At 30.2% G+C, this 17,654-nt stretch overlaps 2 protein-coding genes across 2 annotated transcripts; one reads left to right on the top strand and one right to left on the bottom strand.

The window, feature by feature from the left end:
• The first annotated feature begins 507 nt into the window (after positions 1–507).
• Positions 508–11,252, top strand: LOC119608406 (gamma-aminobutyric acid receptor-associated protein). The gene is made up of 3 exons (XM_037962815.1): positions 508–780; positions 10,734–10,931; positions 10,999–11,252. Exons 1-3 carry the CDS (start codon positions 691–693, stop codon positions 11,065–11,067), a joined length of 357 nt encoding a protein of 118 aa, XP_037818743.1. The 5' UTR covers positions 508–690; the 3' UTR covers positions 11,068–11,252.
• A 1,521-nt stretch (positions 11,253–12,773) lies between these two features.
• On the bottom strand, positions 12,774–17,425 carry LOC119608409 (pH-sensitive chloride channel 2). Its single transcript, XM_037962820.1, has 2 exons — positions 16,356–17,425; positions 12,774–13,515 (listed from the first exon to the last, which is right to left on the bottom strand). The coding sequence occupies exons 1-2, from the start codon at positions 17,287–17,289 to the stop codon at positions 12,953–12,955; spliced, it is 1,497 nt and encodes a 498-aa protein (XP_037818748.1). The 5' UTR covers positions 17,290–17,425; the 3' UTR covers positions 12,774–12,952.
• Between the last annotated feature and the right edge of the window lie 229 nt (positions 17,426–17,654).

Raw genomic sequence — 17,654 nt, 5'->3', positions numbered from 1 at the left:
CATACATAATAATACATAAAGACAGGCTCCCAATGCAAGTTTTTGGAATACATTTTTTATTTCATAAATGTGAAGGGAAAAAAGTACAAAAACTGGCTAAAAACTGGAAATTTGATTCAAACTCATTGAGACAATTTTTAATAATTTTTAGATTTAGTAACACTAATTAGTACAAAGACTATTTTTTGGTCCTTTTACGATCTATAGCTGGTACTTTTTCGTTTTATAACTGGTATTTTTTTGATTTTCCTCAAAATTGAGTTGTTAAAGTATGGTTTATGTTGTTATTTTATTTTTTATTACTATAAGGATAGCGAAGCACACCGGGTTATGCTAGTATTATAAAAATATAGCATTTCATTAAAATACTCCAATAAAGTTTAATTTTATTGCGTTGTGTTATTGGCCTTTAAAAGCAAATAAGCGTTTTTCTTGTTTTTCAGCTGTACCAAAATATAGCAACACTGTTAATACTTTTCTACTACTACACTTTTTAGCAACCCTGCATATAATAGAAAACCAAAAAATCGATTTTTTTTTTTCTTTTCATAGAAAAATTATCATTCAAAACGTAGAAGCAAATCATAGCACAACAAAATATTTACAAAAGAAAAAACGAGAACGCAGTAGACAGTCGTGAAAAAAGTATTGAAATTAAAATATATATTTTGTGAAAAAAATTAATTAAAAATGAAATTCCAATATAAAGAAGAACATGTTTTTGAGAAACGTCGTGCTGAGGGAGATAAAATTCGCAGAAAATATCCTGATCGTGTACCAGTAAGTAGACGAAAATTAAAGGAAAAGTAAACTGTTTTTTTTTTAAGAAAAAATGGATTTTCTTGTTGGAAATTTCAAGAAAATTTTTTTTTTTTTTTTTTTTTTTTTTTATTTTTTTTTATTTATTATTAATATCAATACAAAGAAAGCCTTCATGGCCAATAAAATATGTATTGTAAGATTAATAACTATGTAATAGATTAATTAATTTTATATAAATACAAAATAAGATACAGTAATCATTAGATATATATATATAGGTATATATATACTGTCATATTCATAAGAATTTATCAGAGCTTGTAGAACAAATATTGTAGTAAAAATTTATTGTACAAGCCCGTGACAAATAACCATGAGCGAGACAGATAACTATACTAGAAAAGTCGATTTGGCTCCCCAGCCATATATGTATGTATTGTCAAAAATTAAATATCAAGAAATAATAATAATAATCCTATAACCAAAGGTTGATGTAGGTTAAAAACAATGTCTAATCATGCTACTGATTTTCATTAAAAAAATCTAAGAGTTTCTTCTTATAAGTATGAGAAGAATAAGAAAATTGTTTGAGATGGTTGGGTAGTAAGCTCCAAGTATGATGGATTCTTTTTACAAAAGATCGATCAAACACAGAAAGATGTCCCAGAGGAATAAAAATTTGAATATTTCGTGTTGAGTTTATGAATGAAAATTGATTTACAAGTGATATTGGTTTACCGGATTTTATAACCTTGTAGAAATAAAGTAAAATACGTAGATTAATATAATTATTAAAACTACATTTCAAGAATACTGGAGTGAGCATCGAAGTACGATCATGCTCTAGAGCTCTTAAATTAAATACATAACGAATTACCTTTCGAACAGTTGCTTCAATAATATTAAGATTATAAGACCACGTTGCTGAAAAAACTTCGAGACAATAGTTAATTCGGGACATGATAAGTGAAAAGGCAAGTCGGCTCCTTACATGTTTGGGAGTAAACGCTCTTAACGAGTAAAGTCTTCTTAAAATAAGACAAGTTTTATTAGCAATTAAATTGATATGTTCATTAAAATTTAACTTAGAATCAATAATTACACCGAGGCATCTGAGAGATTCCACAAATAAAATTGCCTGTCCGTTAATAGATATTCTTGGAAATGAAAAAGTTCGGTTAGTTAAATTAAAACTTAAGGCCTTTGTCTTAGTTGGATTTATCTCAAGACTATTTGTATACATCCAACTAGATATTGAGTTAAGGTGAACATTCAAATTTATCTCAAAATTTTCCATATTGTCGTACTTATCTGAAAACAATAAAAATATATCATCAGCAAATATAAAGGATTGGCAAAAGCTGTTATTAAAAAGCGAGATACAGTCATTTAATATGTGAGAAAAATATGGGACCCAGTACGGACCCTTGAGCTACGCCAGAAGTTACATTACTAATACTAGAGTTATAACCATTGAAGGAAACGTACTGCGACCGTCCTGAAAGGTAGGAGTATATTAATTTACATGCCGGTTTTGAAAAATTAAAGTATCTTCTGAGCTTATCTACAAGAGTGGCATGATTTATGCGATCAAAAGCTTTACTGAGATCTAGTGAAATTAACGTACAATTTCTTTGGCTATCTAATTTGGTTCTAATAGATTCGGTGAGAGATAATAGTAAAGACGTAGAGTTGAGATTACGTTGGAATGCAAATTGACTAGGGTGGATTAAAGAATATTGTGCACAATAATCAAATATTTGCTTTTTCATTATATTTTCTATTATTTTGGACATAGCAGGTAAAATGCTTATGGGTCGTAAGTTTTCTTTATCAAATTTTCCGTTTTTTGGGATTGGTACGACTCGGCCTAATTTCCAGGAGGTTGGAAACTTAGAACAGGTGAAAATAGTGTTTGTAAGATACAAAAGTATAGGGGAAATGAGAGGAAAGATTATCTTTATAAATTTAATAGGAATTTTGTCATGACCTGTAGAGTTAGATTTAATTGAATTTAAAGCGATTAATATGTCATATTCTGTAACAGGAATAAAAGAAAACGAATTGGCAATGTCTTCAAAGTTGTCAAATTCAAGGTTTCCGGTATTGTCCTGCCTGAGATTGTCCAAAAAAACATTAGCTATTTCTTCCACGTCTAAATCATTGCATTCAGATTTTTTCGAATCAACGATACCCATTTTACGTATTCTATTCCATAATGTACTATTATCAGTTACACTGAACAAAGTTTCACCATATTTCCGACGTGCTTTTCTGATCACAGATTTAGTTTCACTCCCTTTAAAATTTTTTCTAAAGTGTCTTAACAGCCCCCCACCAAGCCTGGCTGTAATTGTTGTAATTTAAATTCGTTTTAATTTGTATTAAAATTTTTGTACAAATTAAAAGAATTTTAAAATTATTTTTTAAATTGCGTCATAAAAAATATAATGAAATTAAAACCTTTCAAGCTAGTTTTTTTTTTTATTTGTATGTAATTTTTTTGTTTAATTGTGTGTATATACATAATTAAAAGCTGTGGGAATGAGTAAGCAATATTTGGAAAAAGAGATGGCAGTAGTCAATATAGGAAAAAAATCATCTGTTTGTATTTGTTGTTTGTTTTCTCTAGTTTATTTGCTTTATTTTTTGTGCTTTGTTTTGTGTATTTATATATTTGTTTTGTTATTGGTGGGGGGTGTTGCCAGCTGTTCTTCTTTTTTCAGTTGTGGATTTTAAGGGAAAGTTTATTTATTGAGGGGTGTTTGAAATTAAATGTTTTTAATATTATGTTTTTTTTTCGAATATACAATAATTTAGTTAATTATCAAGGGTAGTTTTTTTTTTATAAAATGCATTTAATAGAATTTCACCTGCATAGAAAATATATAATAGATCAATGACCTTGCTAATAATTTGAAAATATATATTAGGATTTTTTTAAAATGTAATTAGTCCATATATGCATAATAGATAGATAGGCAGACAGACAGACACACAGATAGATAGATAGATAGATAGATAGATAGATAGATAGATAGATAGATAGATAGATAGATAGATAGATAGATAGATAGATAGATAGATAGATAGATAGATTTCAGACAGAATTTTAAAGCACAATGTTTGTCACCCACAGTCAGTTTTGGGCATATTTACATGGTGGCTAAATGAAGTAATGGCCCAATTCTAATTCAATTCAAAAGGGTTCATTCTTGCAGCAACAGCAGATCGCTTTCAATGAAATATCTTCAAAATTACTACCAAGACTTAGATTTGATTAAAAATAAGGTTGGGCAAACCAAAATAGATAATTAAATAAACAATTATGTATATGTATTCTAGAAGACAGTCTAATCTAATAACTTTAGACTAATTAATTTATTTAACATATAAGATTTAAATCATAATTATTTTTATTAACTTGTTCTATGTGAATGACCTAATTCAATGACTTTTTTTAACAATTTAATTTGTTTATTTCAAAGTCAAAACTGCATAAAAATAAATACAATATATAACATAGACATTTTCATAGTATAAAGAGAACAGCTGTTAAACCAAAACCAAATCCCCCTCTGTAGACAAAAAAGAAACAATAGAAAAAAATTATAAAACAAAAGCTAATGTAAAATTGAAATAAATTAGAAAAAAACCAAACCAAATAAAAGACCAAGTGAACACATACTGAAACGAATTACAAAGCAAATTTAAAATAAATTAAATATATACAAAAAAATCAATAGTAGAAAAACATACGATGATTTTATGCAATATTTACAATAATTTATGAAATTCATGACAATAACAATACATACATACATACTAACAATAAAATATTGAGTCATAGACTAATTATTATTTTAAAAGTATTGTTATTGTTACTAGAGTTTGTTTACTACGTTTAAAAGTTATATTTATTTGTTTTTGCGAATACTTTTAAAAAACAAAGAGAGGGGAAGCGAAATACTTAAGGAAAATAACAATAATATTATTGAAAAACAAGTAAGAGGGCTATCACGGCTGTATCGAATCTTATTACCCTTCAGCTTAGTATATTTTAGTAATAATATAAAAACAATTTTAAATTTTTATTATAAATTTTAAGAAATATTTTAAAATTTCCTTTTTCCAAATTAGTGTAGATTAGACTATAGACTAGGCTATAGATTAGACTTTAGGTTAGAATATAGATTAGACTATGCGCTAGGCTATAGACTAGGCTATAGCTTAGACTATATACATACTAGACTAGTTTAATTTTTTTTCCAAAATAGTCTAGACTATACTATTGACTAGGCTATAGTTTAGACTATAGACAATAGACTAGACTATAGACTAGACTATGTACTAGACTATAGACTAGACTATAGACTAGACTATGTACTAGACTATAGACTAGACTACAGACTAGACTATAGACTTGACTAGACTATAGAGTAGACTAGACTATAAACTATAGACTATAGACAAGACTAGACTATAGACTAGACTATAGACTATACTAGACTAGACTATAGACTAGACTAGACTAGACTATAGACTAGACTATAGACTAGACTATAGGCTAGACTATAGACTAGACTATAGACTAGACTATAGACTATACTATAGACTAGACTATAGACTAGACTATAGACTAGACTATAGACTAGACTATAGACTAGACTATAGACTAGACTATAGACTAGACTATAGACTAGACATATAGACTAGACTATAGACTAGACTATAGACTAGACTATAGACTAGACTATAGACTAGACTATAGACTAGACTATAGACTAGACTATAGACTAGACTATAGACTAGACTATAGACTAGACTATAGACTAGACTATAGACTAGACTATAGACTAGACTATAGACTAGACTATAACTAGACTATAGACTAGACTATAGACTAGACTATAGACTAGACTATAGACTAGACTATAGACTAGACTATAGACTAGACTATAGACTAGACTATAGACTAGACTATAGACTAGACTATAGACTAGACTATAGACTAGACTATAGACTAGACTATAGACTAGACTATAGACTAGACTATAGACTAGACTATAGACTAGACTATAGACTAGACTATAGACTAGACTATAGACTAGACTATAGACTAGACTATGGACTAGACTATAGACTAGACTATAGACTAGACTATAGACTAGACTATAGACTAGACTATAGACTAGACTATAGACTAGACTATAGACTAGACTATAGACTAGACTATAGACTAGACTATAGACTAGACTATAGACTAGACTATAGACTAGACTATAGACTAGACTATAGACTAGACTATAGACTAGACTATAGACTAGACTATAGACTAGACTATAGACTAGACTATAGACTAGACTATAGACTAGACTATAGACTAGACTATAGACTAGACTATAGACTAGACTATAGACTAGACTATAGACTAGACTATAGACTAGACTATAGACTAGACTATAGACTAGACTATAGACTAGACTATAGACTAGACTATAGACTAGACTATAGACTAGACTATAGACTAGACTATAGACTAGACTATAGACTAGACTATAGACTAGACTATAGACTAGACTATAGACTAGACTATAGACTAGACTATAGACTAGACTATAGACTAGACTATAGACTAGACTATAGACTATAGACTAGACTATAGACTAGACTATAGACTAGACTATAGACTAGACTATAGACAAGACTATAGACTAGACTATAGACTAGACTATAGACTAGACTATAGACTAGACTATAGACTAGACTATAGACTAGACTATAGACTAGACTATAGACTAGACTATAGACTAGACTATAGACTAGACTATAGACTAGACTATAGACTAGACTATAGACTAGACTATAGACTAGACTATAGACTAGACTATAGACTAGACTATAGACTAGACTATAGACTAGACTATAGACTAGACTATAGACTAGACTATAGACTAGACTATAGACTAGACTATAGACTAGACTATAGACTAGACTATAGACTAGACTATAGACTAGACTATAGACTAGACTATAGACTAGACTATAGACTAGACTATAGACTAGACTATAGACTAGACTATAGACTAGACTATAGACTAGACTATAGACTAGACTATAGACTAGACTATAGACTAGACTATAGACTAGACTATAGACTAGACTAGACTATAGACTAGACTATAGACTAGACTAGACTACAGATTAGACTACAGATTAGACTATAGACTAGACTATAGACTAGACTATAGACTAGACTATAGACTAGACTATAGACTAGACTATAGACTAGACTGTAGACTAGGCTATAGACTAGACTATAGACTAGACTATAGACTAGACTAGAATATAGACTAGACTAGAATATAGACTAGACTAGAATATAGACTAGAATATAGACTAGACTATAGACTAGACTATAGACTAGTCAAGTCTATAGTATAGTCTATAGTCTAGTCTATAGTCTAGTCCATAGTCTAGGCTATAGAGTAATCTGTAGACTAGACTATAGACAAGTCTATAGGTCAGACGTTAGACTACACTAGACTTGTCATTAGTCTATAGTCTAGACTAGACTTAACTGTAGACTAAACTAATAACTACACTACAGACTATCGATTAGAATATAGACTAGAATACAGACTAGATTATAGACTAAACTATAGACTGGTCTATAAACTAGATTATAGGCTTGAAGACTCCGAAAATAAATATTTTTTACAGGGTCACAGATTACAAACGTAATAACAAACTTCTCGCGAAAGTGTAGGGTATAAAAATATTTAGTTACACTAAAACAAAAGCAATAATTATACATACTTGAACAATTTCTTTATTATTTGTATTTTTACATTCCTTATATATCAAAGGTAATGTTACATATATTTGACGTAAATAACAAGAAAAGTATGAAAAAAAACAGTTCAAAGCATCCAAATCAGTAGAATCTTTTTAAACCATACTTTATAGCTTTCAATAATCTTTTTAAAAAACAATTAAATTTTATTTGAAAACACTTTAATTGAATTTTAAAAGAAAACTGTATGAATAAATGTTTATTTTTTAAATGTCATTGCTTATTTAAGTGTTCATTTGCTTTGTCTTTACATGATTTACAATTTACTTTAGGTTACTACATTGAATTTTTATTTCAAATTTAATTTACTTGGGGAATAACTATTGGCACTTGAAATTTTTGTGTATTATGCCAAAATATGTACTAAACTTTTTGTTAAACATTTTTCTATTTTATTATATAATTTTAAGAAATTTAATAATAGAACATTACACAAAACAATAATTCCCCGAAAAACTTTACAATTAGTTAAAAAAATTAATAAAATTGTCGGTTTTCTATTAGTTTCCATTTAGCATTAGTTGTTTTTTATATACGTTCTATTAGTTTTTTCGTAATAAACTTCGCCATAAGTTAGACTATAGACTAGTTAGTTAGTTTCAGTAGTAAACATTACGATCGGTAAGTTTCCTATAAAAAACTTAACGACAGTTTAGTTTTCTATAGAGAACTATACGATCAATTAGTATTCTATGTAAAAGTGAATGCTCTGTTAGTTTTCTAAAGAAATTTAACGATCAGTTAGAGTTTTATAGAAAACTTTATGTGTTCTTAGTATTCTATAGCAAACTTTACGACCAGTTTGTTTTTTTTTTTATAGAAAACATTATCATATCTTAGTTTCCTATAGAAAACTTTAAGATCAGTTATTTTTAACTACATATTGATCCTAAACATTGAAATTTTTGTTTATTTTAACTCAATTAATTTCATATAAGTTAATATTTGTGGTAAAACTTGATTTATTAATTAATTTCACAATAAAGATTCTAAGGTCGCTAAACTAAATATTGTTGCGTGTTAATTATAATCTTGTTTTGTATTTTCTTCAAGTGTCTTCTTCTCATGTTTATATTTGTTTTCCAAAATTACTAAAAATTAGTTGACGCAATTTTCAAGTTTGTTTATAAACAAAAAACAAACGTTTTCGCTTTTGTTTTGATCATTTACTATTGCGTATTTGGCAAAATAATAATAAAATATCTAAACATTTTATTAAGTATACATTTTTATAAACATACAAATACATATGTATGTATATATTTTGTATTTATTTCTTTATTTTAAATTTGTTCTTCAGTTTTGTCTTTTATTAAGTACATATTTATCATTCTATATTTCTTTTCATAACAACTGTTTGATTGTTTAAAGGGCATTTCTATTTAAAAATAGAATAGAATGTAAAATTTTGTATTTTTGAAGAAAAGTACTTTTTGTATTTATATTATTTTTATCAGTGAAATAGCTAAAGTTTGCTTTCTTTGTTTAGAAATTTTGTTTGTTATTTACAATGTCATGTATTTAGTTTTTTTGTTTAATTTTAAATTTTGTTTAAGGTAATGATTTATTAAATAAATAGACTTGTTTTGTTAATAACCCGAAAGAACAAATAATTGACATGACTTTAAAGTAAAAAGTTGAAAGTAGAATAGATAATTAGATAGATATGATAGATAGATAAATAGATAGATAGATAGATAGATAGATAGATAGATAGATAGATAGATAGATAGATAGATAGATAGATAGATAGATAGATAGATAGATAGATAGATAGATAGATAGATAGATAGATAGATAGATAGATAGATAGATAGATATATTGATATATTGATAGGTATATAGATAGATAGATAGATAGATAGATAGATAGATAGATAGATAGATAAAAATAGATAGATAGATAGATAGATAGATTGATAGATAGATAGATAGATAGATAGATAGATAGATAGATAGATAGATAGATAGATAGATAGATAGATAGATAGATAGATAGATAGATAGATAGATAGATAGATAGATAGATAGATAGATAGATAGATAGATAGATAGATAGATAGATAGATAGATAGATAATAGATAGATAGATAGATAGATAGATAGATAGATAGATAGATAGATAGATAGATAGATAGATAGATAGATAGATAGATAGATAGATAGATAGATAGATAGATAGATAGATAGATAGATAGATAGATAGATAGATAGATAGATAGATAGATAGATAGATAGATAGATAGATAGATAGATAGATAGATAGATAGATAGATAGATAGATAGATAGATAGATAGATAGATAGATAGATAGATAGATAGATAGATAGATAAATAGACCTGCCATGATTCACGGTAGTCTTTTTCAATCACTGGGTGAGCTTCTGTAACGACTAACCACCGTCCCATTGTGCTTCCTACACGCAGGTAGCAATTTACCTACATATATGGAATTTCCGGTCCAGTATACGTGCACTTTGCCCAAGTACTCGAGCTATCTAATCTCTTGCCACAGTAGTTCCGTTGGGGAATGACAGGTGTCATGATTCAAGCTCAATCTAACCCCGAAAAAGGAAAAGGCAATCACTGGTTAGAGTCGATGGAAGGGCCGGACGTAACATCAGGTGAAAACACCATATTGATTCTATGAGGAATACCATGTCCCCACAAACATTTTCATCATCTAAAGACTCACTCCAGTGCATTCCTGGTCCTCTTAAAGTCGCCCAACCACACTACTAAGATTTAACCACAGCCACTACGGTTGCGATCCCTAAGGCGATAGATCTGATCTCAACATGAACCGGTTGCGAGACCGGAGTGAGTTATTTTGAGCCGTATTTCGGTAGTGCGTGTTGCTAAGTAGTTCATGTTTGTAGTTGAAACTAATGAAAGCCTCACCCACAGAACGCTTATACAGAAACAGTTCTGAACGTGACAATTTCTCGTTCAACGGAATGATTATTGAATCAGTTCATTAAATAGTGTGTTTTAATTGAATTTGCATCGGAACTAGCGCTAGGAATACTTTAGAGGACATATACACCTTCTTGAGAACTGTTCTGAAACCAATAGTTATTTTTTTATTTTATTTTCTTTCTTTTTTATGTTCTAGGTTATTGTAGAAAAAGCCCCTAAAGCACGCATTGGTGATTTGGATAAGAAAAAATATTTAGTACCATCCGATTTGACCGTAGGACAATTCTATTTCTTAATTCGTAAACGCATACAATTGAGACCCGAAGATGCTCTATTCTTCTTCGTTAATAATGTTATTCCACCAACATCTGCCACCATGGGTTCCTTGTACCAGGTAAGAGAACTTTTTAACATAATTGAATTAAAACATTTTACTTAAAATTGATCTCTTTTCGAAACAGGAACATCATGAGGAAGACTATTTCCTTTACATAGCCTATTCCGATGAGAATGTTTATGGTAAACGCTAAAGCATTTAGCTTCACTTTGTGTGTAATGTGATCGATATATAAATTTGAAAGAGAGAAAAAAACAAAATTTTGAAATTCTTAACAAGGCTTTTGTGCACGTACGTTAATGAGTAAAACAACATCTAAGTTTAATTTTAATCTTAAAAAAATTATATAACAAGAAAATATTGAAAAAAATCTAAAAACAAAAAAACATATTTAAAAAAATCTGTGCAAAAACAAATTTAAAACAAACAAATTAATCATGATCTTATAAACAAAAATCTAATTACTAAAGAAATTCGTATGTAAACTTAAATTTTAGTTATAGTAATTAGTTCTTTAATAAAATTTATTGTTTCATTTTTTATTTTTATTATTTTTTTGTTTTAAAACAGAAAGTTTAATATTTTTGTATTATGCACATTTTAACGCAGCAGAAAAGCTTAACGAAAATTTCTAACAAATTTCATTTAATTCAAATTTTTAAGCTTTAAAATTAAGCTTTCAATTTTATTATTATATTTTCTATGCTTAATATGGTTTTAAATGTGCATAAACTTATGTATTATTATTTACAAATTTCTACTATACATATAAATTTTTAAAAATATATATAGAAATAATAAAACTAAAAAAAAACCGAAGAAAAAAAATTAATAAAATTTTAGGTTAAAACCTAATACCAAAAAAATATGTGTGTTTTTTAAAATATTTAGGGGCGAAATAAGTCCTACCACCTTTCTTCATGGCAAGACTAGCAATGAAGTTCAGCTTGATACCTATTACAAGTAGAGTTCCTTCAGGTTCTTTATTCCTAGCTATCGATAGGTTGAAATTCTTTAGTCGAGTAAGACTCAAGTCGTTTAGGAAAGAAGTTCAAGTTATCGTGGCAACTGGAATGTGTATTGTTGTTGCTGGGGTTGACAGCCCTTGGCCGAATAATTCGGGTTATTCCGGTACGTAGAAGCGGCTGTCGGGGAATGTAGCGTGTCACTGGAGCGTGTTGTTGTTGTAACAGCTTAAACTATACAATTTTTAATCCGGGGATTTTGTATGCTCTCTTCGTATGCACGAAGGTCCTTCCTGACATTCCAATTGTGTGATGTTAAGGTTGGGATGAATATTTCTCCACTGGGTATCACTCAGCGAAGGAGACTGGCCGGCCAATTGTTTTATAGGTAGCCAACAAGGTTTCTTTGTCCATTCCCCAAATGCTGCCGACCAGCACTTTGAGGACTTTGTTTCTACTTCGCAATCTGTGCGTAATTGCAGTGGCATGAGCTGAGGAAGTAAACAGGCTGTCAAAGGTGACCCCCAAAATCTTTGGGTGGTTCACAGTCGGTGTTTGGTTTCCATCGACAACAACAACTGGAGCGTGTCATTTGATTTGCTTATTTGGCTACGTTGTCATAATAAAAGTGATTACTGGTGCCTATTGTATAACTATATCAGAGGTTCTTCTCCTCATGATACTGGTTGGTTATCTATTAGCTCAAGGAGATTGTCCCAATTGTGCGATTAGACTCAAGATCTCTGGCCTATGTCATATGATCTGGTTATCTTGCTAATATGTTCATAATCTATAAACTGGCCAACTGATCTAAACTGATCCACTCAGATGGATCGTACAAGATGAACACTAATAGTTCAAGAAAATAATTTCAAAACTTTCCATATTTTTTCTTAACAAAACATTAACTTTATTAGAATAAAATTTACAATAAAACAAATTTTATAACAAAAAATAAATTACATTAAAACATAACTGCGAAATAAAACTTAAAAAAATACATTTTAACAAAAAAAGAAAACACTTTACAAAATCTTAATAAAATCTCAATCTCTTACAATGTACATATACAACCTCAAAATTGCCAATACCTACAGACGCATAAAAGAACTTTCAAAATATATACACAAAAGTCCAGAAAATAGCATTAAAGACCAAAAACGACATGGGAAAGAAAACTCTAGCTTTACTATCAATCCAATGTGATATTTCCTGGGGCGTCAGGGTGGTCCAGCCATGACGTTGATTTCTAGTCTCATTATCAAAACCCTGTTCCAAAAGACCCGCATCCATTTTACGATTGTCGGTAGTAAACGTTGTAACTTTCGATATATTATCGGCTACCTCGTGTTCATTAATGGTGGTTATGGGTATATTGTGTACGGTTAGATAATTATTGAATTTGGGAGCTCCAGTCAATGATATATTATCACTGCCCATTGTGGTGCCCGTTGAAAAAGAACGTGATCTCGAGGTTTTACGTCGCGAGAGTCGCGGTGAGAGTGTTGATTTTAATATGTGTTTGCTACTCATCGATTTGACATCCACATTACGTTTACGTCGCCATATAGTATTGACAAAAGCAAATTCAAGTAGACTGCCAAAAATGAAGAGGGTGCAACCGAGAAACCATACCTCGGACACTTTTATATAGCTGACCTTGGGTAAAGTTTTACCTGTGTGTGTGCGAGAAATATTAAAAGAAAACATACAATAAAATATCATATTTTAATAAAAGATTGTGCAATATTAAAACAATTTTTGTAGAATGAATAGAAATGATGTAATGGATTGATAGCACCTTTGTCTACTCTATAGTCTACTATATAGTGAAGTTTTTCGTTTAATCTATAGCCAAATCTATAGCCTATAGTCTAATATACATATAGTCTAGTCTATATTCTAGTCTATATGTTAGTCTATATTCAAGTCTATAGTCGATTCTATAGTCTATAGTCTAGTCCACAATCTAGGCTAGTCTATAGTCTAGTCTAGTGTAACCTATAGTCTAGTGTAGTGTATAGTCTAGTCATATTTTTGTAGAAAGAATAAAAATTATGTAATTGATTGATAGTAACTTTGTTTACTCCATAGTATTATATAGTGTAGTCTTTAGTTTTATCTATAGTCCAGTCTATAGCCTATAGTCTAATATACATATAGTCTAGTCTATAGTGTAGTCTATAGTGTAGTCTATAGTGTAGTCTATAGTGCAGTCTATAGTGTAGTCTATAATCTAGTCTATAGTCTAGTCTATAGACTAGTCTATAGTCTAGTCTATAGTCTAGTCTATAGTCTAATCTATAGCCTAGTCTATAGTCTAGTCTATAGTCTAGTCTATAGTCTTATCTATAGTCTCGTCTATAGTCTAATATATAGTCTAGTCTATACTCTAGTCTATAGTTTAGTCTATAGTCTAGTCTATAGTCTAGTCTATAGTTTAATCTATAATCTAGTCTATAGTCTAGTCTATAGTCTAGTCTATAGTCTAGTCTATAGTCTTATCTATAGTCTCGTCTATAGTCTAATAGTGTAGTCTATAGTGCAGTCTATAGTGTAGTCTATAGTCTAGTCTATAGTCTAGTCTATAGACTAGTCTATAGACTAGTCTATAGTCTAGTCTATAGTCTAGTCTATAGTCTAGTCTATAGTCTAATCTATAATCTAGTCTATAGTCTAGTCTAGTCTATAGTCTAGTCTATAGTCTAGTCTATAGTCTAGTCTATAGTCTAGTCTATAGTCTAGTCTATAGTCTAGTCTATAGTCTAGTCTATAGTCTAGTCTATAGTCTAGTCTATAGTCTATAGTCTAGTCTAGTCTATAGTCTAGTCTATAGTCTAGTCTATAGTCTAGTCTATAATCTAGTCTAGTCTATAGTCTAGTCTATAATCTAGTTATAATTTAGTCTACAGTCTAGTCTATAGTCAAGTCTATAATCTGTTCTATAGTCTAGTCTATAGTCTACTCTATAGTCTAATCTATAGTCTAATCTATAGTCTAGTCTATAGTCTAGTCTATAGTCTAGTCTACAGTCTAATCTATACTCTAGTCTATAGTCTAATCTATACTCTAGTCTATAGTCTAGTCTATAGTCTAGTCTATAGTCTAGTCTATAGTCTAGTCTATAGTCTAGTCTATAGTCTAGTCTATAGTCTAGTCTATAGTCTAGTCTATAGTCTAGTCTATAGTCTAGTCTATAGTCTAGTCTATAGTCTAGCCTATAGTCTAGTCTATAGTCTAGTCTATAGTCTAGTCTATAGTCTAGTCTATAGTCTAGTCTATAGTCTAGTCTATAGTCTAGTCTATAGTCTAGTCTATAGTCTAGTCTATAGTCTAGTCTATAGTCTAGTCTATAGTCTAGTCTATAGTCTAGTCTATAGTCTAGTCTATAGTCTAGTCTATAGTCTAGTCTATAATCTAGTTATATTTTAGTCTACAGTCTAGTCTATAGTCAAGTCTATAATCTGTTCTATAGTCTAGTCTATAGTCTACTCTATAGTCTAATCTATAGTCTAGTGTATTGTCTAGTCTATAGTCTAGTCTATAGTCTAGTCTACAGTCTAATCTATAGTCTATAGTCTAATCTATACTCTAGTCTATAGTCTAGTCTATAGTTTAGTCTATATTCTAGTCTATAGTCTAGTCTATAGTCTAGTCTATAATCTAGTTATATTTTAGTCTACAGTCTAGTCTATAGTCAAGTCTATAATCTGTTCTATAGTCTAGTCTATAGTCTACTCTATAGTCTAATCTATAGTCTAGTCTATTGTCTAGTCTATAGTCTAGTCTATAGTCTAGTCTATAGTCTAGTCTACAGTCTAATCTATAGTCTATAGTCTAATCTATACTCTAGTCTATAGTCTAGTCTATAGTTTAGTCTATATTCTAGTCTATAGTCTAGTCTATAGTCTAGTCTATAGTCTAGTCTATAGTGTACTCTATAGTCTTGTCTATAGTCTAGTCTATAGTCTAGTCTATAGTCTAGTATATAGTCTAGTGTATAGTATAGTCTATAGTCTAGTCTATAATCTAGTCTATAGTCTAGTGTATAGTCTAGTCTATAGTCTAGTTTATAGTCCAGTCTAAAGTCTAGTCTGCAGTCTAATTTTAAGTCTAGTCTACAACCAAGTCTATAGTATATTTTGTAGTACAATCTATAATACAGTATATTAACTAGTATATAGTCGAGACTATAGTAGAGCCTATTGTGTAGTCTATTCAAGTCTAGAGTACAATTTATAGTCTAGTATATAGTTTAGTCAATAGTCTAGTCAATTCTATAGTCTATTATATGGAATAATCTATAATACAGTCTATTTTATACCCCATTGGAATATAGTCGTCTATAATCTCGTCTATAGTCAAACGTATAGTGTTGTCTAGTCTAGAGTTTAGTCTATATTCTAGTCAATAGTCAAGTCTATACTCTAGCCTAAACTAGAGTCCAGTCTATAATCTTGTCCATATTCCAGTGTAGTCTTATTATTTAGTTTCCTTAAAAAACAATAGTACTCACCCTGTGCCGAAGCCAACGTAATAAACGTCAACATAGTTGTGGTGCCCAACATAATTCTCGGTGGCGCCTGATCCGCTTGCAACCAAAACGATACCCAGGATATGCCCACAATCAACATGGAGGGTAGAAAATAATCCATTAAATAAAAACCTACTTCTCTAGTAAGATGTACTGTAAAACTTAAAGAACTATAATTGCCAGCAAAAGCACCATGACGTAAATCATTTAGATCAGCATTGATAACAGTTTCATTGGACCAGGCTTTCTGTAAAACATATTCTGTTAAATGTAAATCTGGATCAAAAGTTATTGGACGTTTCTGTTCCCAGTGTATAACCAATTCAGAGGTATTATACATCCAACTTTCTAGGTAAGTGGAACAATGTTGTTCATCAAAGGGGAACTTTTGTAAGTTCATCCAACAGTAGAGGGTGGCTTTAATGCGACTCGATATGATAACGGTGCCATCGGGTGATATTGAGGTTAGGATATCTTTTTCATTCGTACCCATTATGCTGGAATCACGTTCATTGGCCAAGAATATATGAGGCATCCATAAATGATCCCTCAATTGTTTTTCACCCAGTATGGGTTGTTTGCGTTTGGGTGCCACTCTACGAAAAGTAAGACGTGGATCCAGAAAGCGTAATTGCAATAAGGCATGTATCTTAAATTGCAAATCGTGGGCCTCTAAATTTTGCATAAAATAAACATACCAGCGAACATAAACATCGACCGGCAGACGACTGCCCGATTCAGTATAAGTAATGGGCCTCTCTAGGCGATCATAGCGACAGCCATGTGTTAACCTCTCCAGCAATTGAGTCTGTGATAGACTATCGGCATCAGTAAGTGGCGGACAATCGACATCAGCTTGAGCCCGTGCCGTGTAAAATAATGGCAGAAATAGTATAAGTTTTGTTAGTAAGTACATCGTTACTAGAGTAATTTAATTAGAAAAATAAAAGAAATTGTGAGAAATTATTGGCACTTTAGTTGTAGTTTCGCTATTAATTAATTTTAGTATTTTATAAATATTCGCCGCAAAATAACGGTTAATATAGGGGGCTCTGAATGAGTTTGGAATAGGGTTTCTGTGTAAAAAGTGAAAATAAGGCGGTTTTACACTCTACAGTGAAAAAAAAAGATTAGATGAGAAAATGATATATCTTTCGCTTGTCAAATATGGTGATGCGAAGTCCCAAGACAATACAATTCCGAAAATGTTCGATTCTGCTCCATCGTGCTGTGTTAAATAATGTATTATTTTGCATTAAACACTTCTACGATTCAAAAATT

Source organism: Lucilia sericata, unplaced genomic scaffold, assembly GCF_015586225.1.
Source record: "Lucilia sericata isolate MDLA Ls3-8-SP2 unplaced genomic scaffold, ASM1558622v1 Contig000830F_arrow, whole genome shotgun sequence".
NCBI lineage: Eukaryota > Metazoa > Arthropoda > Insecta > Diptera > Calliphoridae > Lucilia > Lucilia sericata.
This window is presented reverse-complemented; position numbering and strand designations above follow the sequence as displayed.

What these genes read in the sequence shown, in the direction of transcription:
- LOC119608406 (XM_037962815.1), top strand. Translation starts at nt 691, where the DNA reads ATGAAATTCCAATATAAAGAAGAACATGTTTTTGAGAAACGTCGTGCT. An exon ending in AATATCCTGATCGTGTACCA is followed by an intron (nt 781 to 10,733) that starts GTAAGTAGACGA and finishes TTTATGTTCTAG; the next exon opens with GTTATTGTAGAAAAAGCCCC. An exon ending in CCATGGGTTCCTTGTACCAG is followed by an intron (nt 10,932 to 10,998) that starts GTAAGAGAACTT and finishes TTTTCGAAACAG; the next exon opens with GAACATCATGAGGAAGACTA.
- LOC119608409 (XM_037962820.1), bottom strand. Translation starts at nt 17,289, where the DNA reads ATGTACTTACTAACAAAACTTATACTATTTCTGCCATTATTTTACACG. An exon ending in TACGTTGGCTTCGGCACAGG is followed by an intron (nt 13,516 to 16,355) that starts GTGAGTACTATT and finishes GCACACACACAG; the next exon opens with GTAAAACTTTACCCAAGGTC.